Source organism: Anopheles merus, chromosome 2L (genome assembly GCF_017562075.2).
Source record: "Anopheles merus strain MAF chromosome 2L, AmerM5.1, whole genome shotgun sequence".
In the NCBI taxonomy this organism is placed as follows: Eukaryota; Metazoa; Arthropoda; class Insecta; order Diptera; family Culicidae; genus Anopheles; species Anopheles merus.
Genome location: NC_054083.1, coordinates 53,723,810 through 53,738,269, shown reverse-complemented (window position 1 = coordinate 53,738,269; position 14,460 = coordinate 53,723,810). Strand labels below are relative to the sequence as shown.

The following is a 14,460-nucleotide window of genomic DNA, read 5'->3' as shown; positions in this document are numbered from 1 at the left end:
CCGATCGTTTCTATCAGCGGATTCGTGGAAGATGGAAAAACAATCTTAAATCAAGCATTGTGTTTGTTCCCTAAATTACGTTCACCCATCCAATAAAGCACCAAATTTGCTGGGAACGCGCAAAAGGGAGATCAGATGACGAACGCAATGTTTTTGCGGTGGAGCGAAACCGAGACTCGAAACACGAAATGTCACACGCACACACACACCTGTCAGGTGTAAATAGTAGGCTGTGAAATAGGGGTTGGACGGTCGCTGAACTTGCAAGTTTTGTAGCACTGGACGGTACGCACCTCTGGCGCAGAACAAAACCAAAAAAAAAAGAGTGAACGAACTGCAGACCAGCCGAGTTTCAGTGTTGGCGCATTCTAATGCAAATAGTACAATTATCCCCGTACTCGGATGGTAATAAATTATGCAAAACAGCATGGAAACTAAAGTGTTCATACAGTGCCCAGACAACAGGCATGCAGGCCATTTACAGAACACCGACATCCGGCAGGGGGAAGAGAAACAATGGACGTTCGTTTTGGTGTCTCACCCATCGTAGATGGTAAGATCGAAGCTGATCGCACGCAGCGTTTTGGCTAGTGCCGCTCTGACAGCGATCATTCCTACGCATCGCGGTTCCGTTCGGGTTGTGGAACCATATTTCACCATTGCTAACAGTTCCGGCAGCGAATCCGGCAGCATCTTTGGCAGAACCCATACTACTTAGAGCGCGTTGAAGGTCGTTCGTTTCACGGCTGATTGCAGTGAAAGGTATGCAGATATCGAGCGAGTCGTGTATAATAACGATTTGCCTAGCTGAAGGTATGTGTGACTCAGGGTGAAGGGAAGCCGATTTACGAGAAGAGAGATGTAGAGAGAGAAAGAGAGAGCGAGAGAGAAAGATGAATTGAAGAAACGGCTCCAACGAACGATGTGCCCGCAAGATAGTCTCCAAAAGGGAAGCCGTCTTCGAAGAGTCGCCGATAACGGTAAACGGAAGCAAAAGGGGGAGGAGGCACAGGCACTTTGGGGGGAGAAAAAACGGGCACGGACGGTCGAAAGTAAAGGTCGGATAGCTATCGTATGCTCTCGCTCTTTTGCCTTCGAGCTTACTTAGTACGAACAAGAGCACAAGAGGCCCCCCCGCCGATGTAACTGATCGTCGAGTCAGCGTATTTGTCAGCCTTTCTCAACCTGTTACACGGACACATTAGCTTGTTAGTTTTCAATAAAGAAAAGTGTAAATGTATGTATGTAAATTCGACAAAATAGCTTTAAAGAAGAGTTTTTCCTTCGCTTCGTACAACGACGTACACGGTATAAGACACAGTGAGGCCACCGATTTCCAAAACGGAACTGGTTGAGAAACACTGGCTCGTACTTCCACATTTCACTTCCCACCCGTGCGCTGGAGAACCCGGATCGGCTCGTACATTTTCATTTACAAAGTCGACGGCAAACGGTGAGCATCGCATTTCTCCTTCTCTCTCTCTCTCTGCTGCTGCTCTCTTCAGTTGGTTGCTGACCACGGTGCACGCTGCTGCTCACGTGAGACAGAGAAGCCCCAAGTGCATTTTCAGGGGGCAAACTCATTGGCCTGTTGCCCGTAGGAAACGGAGCCGAAAGCTTAAAGAAGGCATACCAGAGCCACAGCAACAGTGGAAGCGTGGACGTCAAGACGGTGTGTGGTACGGTACTGTGGTTAGATTTTGTTCCCTTATCGTGTGTGTGTGTGCGAGTGTTTGTATATGTGTGTGTGCGTGCTTCAAATGCTTTTCCCCCACTACGCGTTCCGATGCGCACGTAGCTAAGCGAGCAACAGCAGCAGCAGAAGCTGGTGGGAAAAACAAGCGGCAGCGGGTGCGCACGGTCAGCCAGTGTAACAGCCCTCGTGCAGGCAGGCAGGCAGGTAGCCCGGCGGTTTTGCCACCTAACCCCATTCTTCTCGCTGCCGTTGTAACGGTTCATAGCGTTCGCCGAAGCGAGAAAGCCTACGTGAGGGAAAGAGATATAGAGGGCGCTCGCGAGAGAGTGAGAGAGAGGGTTGTTGAGAGCCTGGAGCAACCCTCGACGAAGGTCGGTAGTAGTAGGCACCGTCGTCCGTTAGTCGATTCGTCGCGCGGAAAACTCACGCTCACCTGACAGTTGGAAAACGACGCGTGGAAAACAGAGCTCGCGTGCTTTTCGGTCCCGACGGCAGCCAGCCAGCGTCCACGTACGCAAACAGTCCGGGGACGGCAACAGTCACAGTGGTGTTGATCGATCCGATATCGCGGTCTATTGTGTGTGTGTGTGTGTGTGTGTATGTGTGTGTGGTGCTGCGGCAACCTCGTTCTCACATCTTTCCCACATCTAGTGTTCATTGTCATTGTCGTGCTGTCAAACCCCTTGTTGTTGTGGTTGTTGTTATTGACAGGGGTAAATTAAAAAGAAATCTCACACCCTTACGCATCCCGGAGACAGTTTGTGTTCCCGCCCCCTGTGCAGCACCATTCCATGTGGGCAAAGTATAGTTTCTGGCCGTTTTCGATCGCTGGTACGTTGGTGGTTTGTTATCTGTGCCTGTGGTATTGTTTTTTTTATTATTTGCCTTTATCGGCATGCGCAAGTCGGACGCATCGGTTCGGAAGGAAGAGGAGGAGGAGAAGGAAGCTGGTAGCCCTCTTCGGTTGTGTGTAAAGTGTCACAGCAGCAGCGTGTATGGTCGTTTCGGTGCACCCCCTTGGTTTCCTCTTAGGGGCCTTTCATTGTGTACAGAGAGTGGCGAGGGCTTATCAGTGACTAGAATACGGTGGGGGTTGAGGGCACTCGATAAGAAAGAAGTCTCCTCCATCTCCATCATGACTAGAGAAAGAGAGAGAGTGTGTGCGTGTGAGTGGTTAGAGTTAGTGTATCCTACTCGATCGTAGTAACCACAGGTCGGGAAAGCGCCCTCTGTGGTTAGGTTCGCGCAAAAGTGGTGGAAATTGTGCGCTTTCCTTGAACTGTTGTGAATGTGGTGCCGTTGCATGCTATTGCGTGCATAGTTTAACTAGTTTTAGTGAGCCAAAACACACATACATACTCATTGATTTGTACAGATTAGTTGGTGTTGGCGCTACTGCGCAAGAAAGCAACAAACTGCGACACACCTGCGTTTACTGCTGTGGCAAATATTGACTGAACCAAACGCAAATTGTTGTTCTTGTTTGCAGAAGCGATTTCGCATAGATATTTTGTTCATATACTTAAGCTGATGTTGTGTGCGTGTGTTTCTATGTGTGTGTGTTTATTTGTGTATGATATCATCAGTATCAGTATTGCCGAGTGCTCTACAATCTTTTCTATATCTTTTCTTTTTTCTCTTTTTTAATTATACTCCCAATTTCCTTCATTCCTTTACCCTACTTCCCACGCCATACTGATAATGGGACTTCCCACTGACACAGCTAACACCTTCAAAACTCGCCCCCGCTCCCGTGCCATTAACTACTATTTTTGGTTGACAAAAAACAACACATTCCCTGGACCACCCCTGACCTGACTGTTGGTCAACTGCATAGAAGCAGCAATCTAACTTCTCTTAACCTCTTCAGTCTAATCCTCTCTCTCCCCATACTGGGCTAGAGACGTGTGTCTGTGTGTGTGTGTGTTTGATAGAGTTGCTGGAGTTTCCCGGGTTCTCGGTGTCCCTTCAACGATACAAAATTCAAATTCCTATCCCCCAAACCCCAACCTCCGTTCCCTATTCTAACCCGTGTTCAAAGCGTGTTGTACAGAAGTGCCTGTGTAGAGCGTGTGTGGCCCTTCTGTCCGGCAGTTCTAAAACCCAAACCCGCCCCCCCCCCCCTTTACCCGATCATCGCCGACCGACCAACCGACCGACCGACCGCCACAATGCCGCTGTTCAATAAGAAAAGCACCAAAATATCCAATCCTTCGCCACCGATGACCAAGGACCCGCATGCGTACCACGATAACAACAACTACAAAAACCCTCCGATCCCAACAGCGCCCACGATCCACCACGACAGCATGAGCAACGGTGGCCACGGCGAGTCGACCGTCACCAAGCCGCAGCTGGTGTTCAACTGCCAGCTGGCCCACGGCAGCCCGACCGGCTTCATTACCGGGTTCGCGAGCGTCAAGGAGCTGTACCAGAAGATTGCCGAATGTTACGATTTCCCGATGGATGAGGTAAGTGATCGTGGATGTGGAATGTTGGATGTGGTGCTGTCATACTAGCACGGGGCTTATTAGCAACATTATCTTATCTTGCGCTCTTGCGCTGGACACCCATCCGACGAGGTGATTCGCCCAGTGCGAATTACCTTTGTTCTGCGTCACTGGGCGATGTCACACTGGAGCTTTGCACACTCGAGATACCACACACACACCCACACCAAACGGCACTTGAGTGGTTGTCGCGGAACGGCCACAGGCAATCGATAATAATGAGCCATATTAGTCCCGGGTCGTTGTAAAGATGTACCGGAAAGGAACGAACCACTCGGGACGGTACGAAGATCGCTTTAAAGAGTGTTTAAACGTGGCAGCGCGATTATCGGGGATGTTGTAGGTTAGCTTACATCTACCGTTTCTTCAGATGGGCCCAAACAATCACAACCGATCGCACGATCACTTAATAAATGATCGTTTACAATCATGAAAATGCAAATGGAAATGCATTGTTAAACTAAATTAAAACCCACCGTTTCGCATTATTGGCATTTCACAAGGTTTCGGGGGCTCTGACACAGTTGGAAGCTCATCGTTGAACGCATCCTAATTGGCCCTCGGCGCACACGCCAGCCATAAATCATGGGATTATTTTATTTCCTTCCTCCCAAAATCCAATTGCCGGACCTGAACCACGGAACACTCACTAACGTTTTGTGGAAGGTTGTTGTTGTTGTTGTTGTTGTTCATGCGCGATGGAATTGCATAACGGCATTCCCCGTGGCCGTGGAGCATTATTGCCGGTACACCACCCCACGGCGCTCGGTGTGCAGTGTTACGATGGTTTGAATTTTTCGGGGCCTCCTCTGGAAAATGCCGGAAGCTCCGTGGAAAGTTCGGTTAATCGAGCAGCGAATGCGTTCGTGCGTTGTTCGCGTTGCTGTAAAACCCAAATTATTGAGCCCTGCCACTATTCCGGGGGAACCACTGTGGCAGTCAAGTACAGTCGGGTCGGGTGTCGGGTGACTTTTGGTATAAAAAGTTTACCCTTAAATGCCATAAATCTGGACGCAAATGGGTGCGATCGATTCCCATCGCTCAAGGTGTGAACAACAAGTCCCGCAAATTCTCACCGTCTATGAGGGGAGGGCTCCCCCTCCCCCCCCCCTCGCTCCTCGTAAAAGTGGGTTGACCGGGGCAGCAAGAAATTGGGAAAATCGAAAAAGAAAAGACGTAAAGATACATCTCGATTCCCCGTTGGGAATCCAAAATTGGGTCAATATATGAGCCGAACCTGGCATTTCGTATGCCCCCTTTCCGCACCGCACAACGCCGTCTGCCATACCGCGATTAGGACCCTACCACACACAAGCGCACCTTCCTCTCTCTCTCTCTGTCTCCCCCACGGAGTGGAGGCGCGTGGCCAGCCAGCAACCTGTTTCGAGCAGGCGTTTTCTTCTTCACCTCCGTTCGGTGCTGCTTAGGTAGGGGATTCGCCAAATTGAGGCCACAGGTTGTGCATCATTAGCGGGTTTGAAAAGGCAGAGAAGAAGAACAATAAAGAACCGCAGATCTTAACACGTTCGAATCGATCTTAAGGAGGCTCTCTCCTCTCTTCGGTTTCGGATCGAACAGAAGGTCTCCAGCCAGCCAGCCACTTTAATTGTATAAAGACGCTCCGATTGCACGTGAGATGAGCGCCCGTTGCTTGACCGACATTCTTCCGACCGAGTGTGTGTGTGTGGTTGAACCATTATTATGACAGCTTTTAATTTGTGCCCAGTGGCCGACCACTGTAAGGCAATTGAAACAGTTCGGCAGGTGGGTTTCTTGATGTACGTGATCTACCGACCGCACGTAAACGCCATTCTTTACACTCATCGTCGCATCGCGTCCATAGTTCATTATATAGCACGATAAGCATGCATTTCCCTCCCCCAACAAAAGAGGAAAACAAACGGAACGACTTTGAATGCATTTTGGAAGGGTAGTGCCCACCCCCTCGGTGCGATCGAGCCAATGCCGGTAGTTGCGGCGTCGGTGCAACAATGCGGAACGTGTGAATTAAATCGCTAACATCGTTAAAACGCACCTAAGCAGTGGAAAATGCATCATACACCCTGCTGACAAAGGGGATTGCAAAGGGTTTGTTCCTGTACAGGGGAGAACAATGCCTAAGCAAGATGTTAGCAGAAGCTGGTGTTTGGTGGTGTAGCTTTCGTTGTAATGAGATGTTAGCTCTAATCTAGTGCGAGAGAGAGATAAGTCTACATAGAATCGCTTTCGGTGCGATAAGCAGTCTCGAACACACTGCTCTTAGGCCCTGTGTCTTGGCCTCAGGTGAAAGTCCAACCGATCTCCGATCTCGATGCCGTCCAGTGCCGTTTTAAACAGATAATTGACGATGAATTCGTTGCAAAGCTGCAATGCGCAGAAGACTGCGCTGCCAAGGAGCAGCGAAGGAGCAGCGAAGTTTAGCTAAATAGGCTTTCGATCGTTAGCGTTTGATTGCAGATTCAATCAGCCCCGCTCGAATGAAAAGGAACGAGGATAAATAGATAGCAAGTGGAGAAAAATGGTAAATAACTTCCCGCTAGCTCCATGTGTGTGTGTGTGTGTGTGTGTTTGTGTCCATATCTGATGCATCTGCGAAAGGTGAAATGGACGAAAGATAAATAGAAACAGGGAGGGGCCGGGGGCAGAAAACTGTAGGAAAAGTGTCCCGAGCTGAGACGAGTTTTCTGTTTCCAGTTTTCGCTTCCAGTTCCGTCGTTCGCTCGCCAGTCGTTGTCTCGTTTGGCGCGTTCCACACACACACACACTCCAAAACTGTCCAAGCGGTTTCGTGTTTCGTTAGACTGCAACAAAGTGACAGGGGGGGGGGGGGGCAGGGGGGTGGGGTGGGGGGGACACAACCCGCAGCTCTGGTAGAAATTTGTGCCCTGAGTGAAATTAGCAAAGTGGCTCCGGACTTACCGACCCCGAAGCGTCTAACGACTTTCTCCTCCGGAGTCCGGAAGACAACTCGGGAGAAGAGAAGCAAGATCACCAACACGGGATCGGTTTCGTGTACTCGGATCGAAATTGTAAGTGATCGTCTTTGTGATCGGTCGTTTAATCGGTGGGTGCAGCAACTATGGAGGGACATGTTTGCTAAAGAGGTGAACTTGAATTGACTTTGAATCGAGATTCTGGCCCGCTGTCTCTCTTATTAGAGCGTGGAATAGGATTAGCGCAACCCCTTAGCAGTTCGTCCGAAACTAGACTAGAACCAGTTACAGAGCCTAACCGGGTTTGCGACGCGGGAGCGACCCCAAAATCTCAAGACCCCCCCCAGCCAGAGCCATGTTCAAATGCAACTCCTCCGTCCGTGCGTGCGTGTGTGCAGCAAGTAGTTTGTTACCGTTATAGTTGGACCCGTTCGAGCGATTAGACTCGTAGCCGTGTGGTTTTGCTTTCTTACGCGTAGCGGGCAGTGCAAGAGGGCAAACATTGGGCCCTTGCGAACGTGCCTACGACCGCATGAAGAGAAGAGGCAAAACACTACACCAAACAATGCGTGGGGATTGCGCATTTGCATACACTGCAGGCGGCGGGTGTGTTCGACGAGTGTGTGTGCCTGTGTGTGTGGTGCCATTGAAGTGCACGTGCACCATTTCGCTGGGATGAGAGATAGACGCGGCTTATCTATTGACGTGCCTTTGTTTGTTTGACGGATCTTTCGCGCAATCTGGTCCGCAGATATAGACGCTAAATTTAATTACCAAAAGCACACACACACGACGTTCGCAAACACATGAAGCTCGATGGTTGGGCGACAACAACGGCGTGTGAAAGGTTGCACATCTTTGATGTTTTTTTTTTCAGCTTGTTTTTTGCTTTTCACTGGCAAGGTCTCTCGTCGTCGTTCGGTTCAATTCAATTAGAAAGTAACTTCATACTACTGCTAACTGCTAACCGCAGCTCTAGCACCACCCGAACGGCCCGTCGGTTCACACACCTCGATGATGAGGGGCGATTGGTCAGCCGGTGTGCGGAGCCGTTTTTGCAGCCATGGAACCCGTCCACCATGTGTGGGGCTTCGCTGAAAATATGTCTGCGTGTAGGTTGTTTTGTTTGTGCTTCTGCTCTTCTTTCACCTCCTCGCACCGCACCGCAGCGAGGAAAGCTAACTAAATAATGAGCAAATAATGCTGCCAACATAAAGCTAATTAAGAATATGTGCAGCAAGGGGGGGGGGGGGGCACATGCTGATGTCTATCTCAGCTTAGAAGATCGAGATCGAGGTTTTGTGGTGCTTTGTGATCAACTTAAATGATAAACTAGGAAACAGTGTGCAATAAAACCCGTGTGCATTATGCATTATGCACCCCGCAAATGGGCTGAGTGGTTAGGGAATGGTTCCGTTTATGATATTTGGATAGCGCTCGTTACAGATTTCTGATAATCAAACACACCATCAAGACACGAACCCCAATCTAATTGATTGTTCATTCAGATGCAAGAGAAGAAGACCCCTTTGCAACAGATGAAGGTGTAAACGTACGACCAATAATGAACTACGCCTACAGACATCCACCCCCCCCCCCCCCCCACGGGACAAGGAATCACGCTCTGTTTGGCACGGTCTGACCTGACCTGAGCCTGAATGTCGCGCTCGAATCTCTCACTACGGAAAGCCCTCGAACGGTCCGGCACAACAGCGGTGATTGCAACAACCTGCGCTCCGCCTAGCTTGGTTCCGCCCAGTTGGAGCCACTTCCGCTTACTCAACACACACACACACACACAGTCACACCAATGAAGCTGCATCTGGTGGGGTTTGAGGCTGGGAGGTGGAAGGTATTTAATTTGTGGTGGACAGAGCCGCGAAGTTCAACGCACGCGTCCAAAATCAATCCAACCGACCAACCAACCAGCCATCTGCGAGCAACGAGATAGATGGATGATCATGATGATGATCGTGCGGATGGTTGTGGATGGAATTTAGAGGTGGAAAACTTTCCACACCGATCATCGATCGTGTGTGTTTGTGTGTGTTTGGTGGGATGAAAGTGCATCGAAACGTATCGCAATGTGCAGCGCCACCGAAAGTCGTGTGACCGGTGACCGGTTGTGTTTTTTTTGTTTTACCACTGGAAAGGTTAGAGCTATTGGGCACGCTTCTTTGCACCGCGCCGTTGGCATGTCAAGGTTAAATGTTGCGTTTTATTGATAAGCTACCAAGAAGACAGTGGGTCAGGAAAGGTATTGACAACACGCGATCGAATGATCTTTTCATACGAGGGTTGTTGTTTGAGAAGATCGGTTTGAGTGCCATCCATCACACGCGCCAACCGAGAACAGTCTATGTAGTGTTCCATCATTACGATCATACCTGAGTAAGCCCAATTTAAACACGCTAAGATGGGATTGATTCACTTGTGACGAAATACGTTCGCAAATTAGCTGCCCTCCCTTGCTACCCCTTGGATGATGAGTGGGAAAAACAATCTATAACAGCACCCTTACCACCCGAACGGATCGTTCGATCGATACATAGGGTTACATATTCTCAAACAACTCATCGCCGCACACACCACCGCCAGAGCCCCGTACGTAAAGTGATCCGATCCGTAATTTACAGCAAAACAAAAGCACACAATCCACGAAAAGCCTATTAGAGTTTGGGCGTGTGTAACAAAAGGGAAGCCAGAGAGAGAGAGAGGGGGGGGGATGATGAAGTTGGAACTGCTCAAAATTGGAAGAAAAGCCAAAACGGCAACGGACGAGGAAATTCCCAACAACCACCACCACCAGCAGCAGAGAGGAGGTCAGTGGAAAATAATGTCGGCCAATTCGTCGGCCAGGCGAAGAAGATGGCACTCGTGATGAATTTTCATCTGTCCGCCGTCCCCCCCCCCCCCCGCTCCCACGTCCAGCACCAAATAATAATAAAAATTGCGCTGCTCACGTCAGCGCGTTTTGGGGGGGCGTGGAGTGGAGTTGGGCCGATGGCGCCACGTGCGGTGGCCTGGGGAAGGAAAGAGTGGAGGAAAGAGAAAACAATAGCAAAAAAAAGCAAGACGCTGCTTCAAAATTTCTTGTTGTGCTGCGGAGCTATTGGCCGTTTGTTGGACCAATGGGTCAAATTTCCCTCCCCTCCAGCGTCGCATCCACCGGCGTCACTGTACCTACCCTTCCGCGAGATGCGCGAGAGCGGCCTAGTATAGTCGATGATCCTCACTTTTCTCGAGGGTGCCTCAGTATGCACGAGCATCACACCACAGCATGAAGCACCAAACTGCAGTCGTTGCCACGGTGTGGATCTTTCGAGACACGTTTTTGGTTTGGTTTTGCGGGCGTTTTGCGTGATTCGAGAGGCTGCTATATTCTGCTGGTGCTTTTGATAGTTTTGCAAAAAATAAAACCAATAGTAAGTGGAGAGTGAGTGAGCGAGATTGCTCCCCAGCGGCGTTCGAGTGACGTGGCTCGGTCGTGACGATCAGTAGCTTTAGAGGATAGTGTTCAACGATTGTCAAACTCACACCGATTTGCTCCTTCGTTTCAGATTCTGTTCTGCACGCTGAACTCGCACAAGGTCGACATGAGCAACCTGCTGGGCGGCCAGATCGGGCTGAACGATTTCATCTTCGCACACAAAAAGGGCCGCCCGAAGGAGGTGGAGATCGTCAAGTCGGAGGACGCGCTCGGTCTAACGATCACGGACAACGGTGCGGGTTACGCGTTCATCAAGCGCATCAAAAGTGGCAGCGTTATCGATCGGATCCCTCACATACAGGTAGCGTGATTGGTGGTGATGTGGTCACCAAACCGTGTGAAATCTGAGCCAGCGAAACACGCTTGTGTACGACGCTCTCTTACGCTTCCATGCATCCATTGGTTCGAATTCCAGATTGGCGATCACATCGAGAAGCTGGACGGGATCAATGTGGTGGGAAAGCGGCACTACGAGGTGGCCCGCATGCTGAAGGACATTCCCACCGGCTCCACGTTTACCATCCGCCTGGTGGAACCGATGAAGAGTGGCTTCCAGGGCATTGCACCGCGCAAGGGTACGGCCGGCAGCAAACCGGGCAAGCAGGGGTACGGCAGTGGCAAGGAGACGCTGCGGTTTAAGGCCAATGGAAATGCAGCCATCGAGGATGAGGTATGCACGGAGTGCCACGCGCACACCCACATATATATGTAACAAGCTATAGATCGTCAATATTAACACTCTTTCTCTCTCTTTTCCCTCCCGAATGGTGCAGCACGATGATGCTACGCAATGTGGAATTGATGCCATTAACTCACTGCTCGACTCCTTCATGGGAATCAACGATAGTGAGCTAGCCACGCAAGTGAGTAGAGCCGTGTCCAAACAAAAAAGCTTTTTTCGCACCAAACATGATGTAATGGAGCTGTCTGTACGTGACGCTTCTTCTTGCCTTACAGATCTGGGAACTAGGTAACAACAAAATCAACTCAATGGACTTTGCGGAAGCGATCGATGCATCGGACCTGGAGGCATTCGGCTTTACTGACGATTTCATCATCGAGCTGTGGGGCGCCATCACGGACGCACGCCACGGACGATACAAAAGATAGAGGCGAGTGAGTAGAGGAAGTGTCGGCCCACCGGAAGTGTCGACCGTGGGAACGGGGAAGGATATGTCCTGGCTTGAGCTGATACTACGAGCATTTACACGTGGAAACGAAGGCAGCAATCGATTAGACGAGAGGCGCTCATGAAATGTGATGTGTTTTAAACTACTACTACTACTACTACTTATTAATATGACTATAACTACCAATACTACGACCTACCATCATTAGAATACGTTTACTCACGGAGTGGTTTATAACGTCGAAGGGTCCGCTTCGAAGCCCTTCCAAACGGTATTCGGATAGATAGTCGACAGAGATCAGCGTGTGCAAGATAGAAAGAGAGAGACAGAGAGAGAGACTCGTGATAGAGAGAAACGGTGCAGTAAGCGATACCGCTACACACCGCCTGATTAGACACGCCGACAAGTGTGACCGAAGCATTCCCAATACGTTCCACTATTTAAGCCTCCCCCCTCCAGGTCCTCTCTCTCCTCTCCTAGTAGGTAGATTGGATAAGGTTTCAAAAATTACGACCCACACAAGTACCGCAAACATTCCCCCTTCCTAAACATCCCACAGAACCCATCCAATGTTTCTCCCTGCACTGAAGGTGGGGGATACTACTGCGAAACCACACAACGAACCCCTTATCTTGCCCCGTTCACTTATTGCAAGTGTGGTGTGGTGTTACGAACGAAGTAGAAGCAGCAGTGTTAGTGTTTTAAAAGTCTGTAAAATGTTGTAAAAAAGTGCTTTGTTAGGAAATGTGCAACGAAATTGGGCGTGCGCGCAAGCAGAGACGGCGCGATGCGCACGATTCGCGCATGATGCGTGGCCGGTTTTGTTTTGGTTTGTTTTTCCTTTTTGTTTTTTCGCTAGTAGGGATAATGAGGTACTAGGAAGGGCAAATACACTCACACACACTGACACACATACAGGTAAAACAGGTAGGGAACGGATTGTACTCTCGCATGATAAGCGTTGGAGTGAAGGAACAAAAACAGAAGTATTTTAGCAAAGCAAATCCATATGCAATCGTGAAGGAATGCAAATAAATATTTAATCATAAGGTGATACAAAAAACAACTATTTTGTGTTAAAGTGAGTCATTTTTGTATTTGTTTTCTACATTGAAAAAAAAAAACAAAAAGATGGATATGATGACATTTTAGTACGCTCGATGCCGTTTGTCTTTACGTGGTATGTATAGATTTTGGTGTTATTGTTATACAACGTGTCGCATACCACTGTTTCGGATGATTAATCTGCTTGTTGTTATATTTAAAGCAATTTTTCTTTCTTTTTTTTTGCAAATTTATGAAAAAAACCGTGCTACATTCACATACTGTCTTCCTTCGCTGCCTAAATCCACTGTGAATCAACAAAAGCTTCCGTAAAAAAAGCTCCACAACAGCAAGCGGAGCTTTCCGAGTTGCATGCAATCCCTTTCCCACTTGCGCGTTACTATGGCGATCGCATGCAAGAATCTTCGCATGTAATTTAAATCTTTCTTCCGCTTTGTACACATTTCCTTTTTCTATGTTTAAACGCATAAACTGACCATATGGATATTGTTATAAAATTGTGAACGGACACACTGGCACAATCATGCACACAACGCTATACACACACACACACATCAGTAATTAAACTTACCATGTACGCGTATGCTTTCAGATGTCGGTAGAAAGCATTTGCATCGCGGCTACACTCATTTTAAACGGTCGAAATTAATTTCCCCTTTAATGTTTTTGGAATGTTTTCTTTTTTTTTGTTTTGGCTTCTCTTAAACTTGCATAACCCCCGATTATACACCTAGCCTAGCGTTGATAGTGTTTTGCTTTGCTTAACTTGCTGACAAAACTGTGCTCTTTTTCGCTTTCTCTTCCTGAACCGACAACACACAACTGCCCATGTACAAAAACACAATTAACGGCTCCAAATAAAATGTGCTCCGTAAGCCGAAACATCACATTAACCCGCGGGTTCCTTCAAGAAAAAAAAAATGGAGAAAACAAACGCGTCGATCGCATCGGAATCTGACCTTTAATTACTTCCGTCCGGTGCTGGTTGATGGTGGCATGAGATCTGATAACCTCGCGCAACCCCGAGTGCACGACCCTTTCACCCTTTTCATCATCTCGGGCGTCCTTCATGCTCCATCCCTTTTGCTGCAAGTGCTTGGGTGCGATTGTGTGTGTGTGTGTGTGTGTCCTTATACGATCATAAATGCCCCCAACGGACATCGAACATTTCATGGACAGGACGGGTGTGTGTGAACTTGAAAATCACCAAACAAGCAATAATGCGCTTCTGGCCACCCGTTGCACCCTCTCTGCGGGGCCGGCATTCAGGACGTGTTCAGTGCTTGCAAACTCACACACACACACACACACACACACACACACACACACACACACACACACACACACACCACACACACACACACACACACACACACACACACACACACACACACACACACACACACACACACACACACACACACACACACACACACACACACACACACACACACACACACACACACACACGCCCAACATGAAGCGCACCACGCCCGACCCACTGACGAGCGTGAAGATCGTGCCCGGGCCACTAGCTATTGTGCGTGTGTGCCGTGCCTTACCGAACTTCATGCACTTTGCAACCGTATCGCGACGACGGCCAGAGTCCTTCGCCGACAGGGAAGGTCGGGGAAAA

At 49.1% G+C, this 14,460-nt stretch overlaps 1 protein-coding gene across 6 annotated transcripts; it reads left to right on the top strand.

Moving 5' to 3' along the window:
• Window positions 1-1,429: 1,429 nt before the first annotated feature.
• On the top strand, window positions 1,430-12,822 carry LOC121592725 (PDZ domain-containing protein GIPC3). 6 transcript variants are annotated; one of them, XM_041914454.1, is made up of 6 exons: window positions 1,430-1,672; window positions 3,420-4,167; window positions 10,700-10,930; window positions 11,045-11,299; window positions 11,403-11,492; window positions 11,587-12,822. In XM_041914454.1, exons 2-6 carry the CDS (start codon window positions 3,868-3,870, stop codon window positions 11,737-11,739), a joined length of 1,029 nt encoding a protein of 342 aa, XP_041770388.1. In that variant the 5' UTR covers window positions 1,430-1,672; window positions 3,420-3,867; the 3' UTR covers window positions 11,740-12,822. The 6 variants fall into 6 exon arrangements, with proteins under 6 accessions (XP_041770388.1, XP_041770385.1, XP_041770384.1 ...); XM_041914451.1 differs by having other exon boundaries at window positions 1,430-1,679; XM_041914450.1 differs by having other exon boundaries at window positions 1,430-1,684.
• The last annotated feature ends 1,638 nt before the right edge of the window (window positions 12,823-14,460 follow it).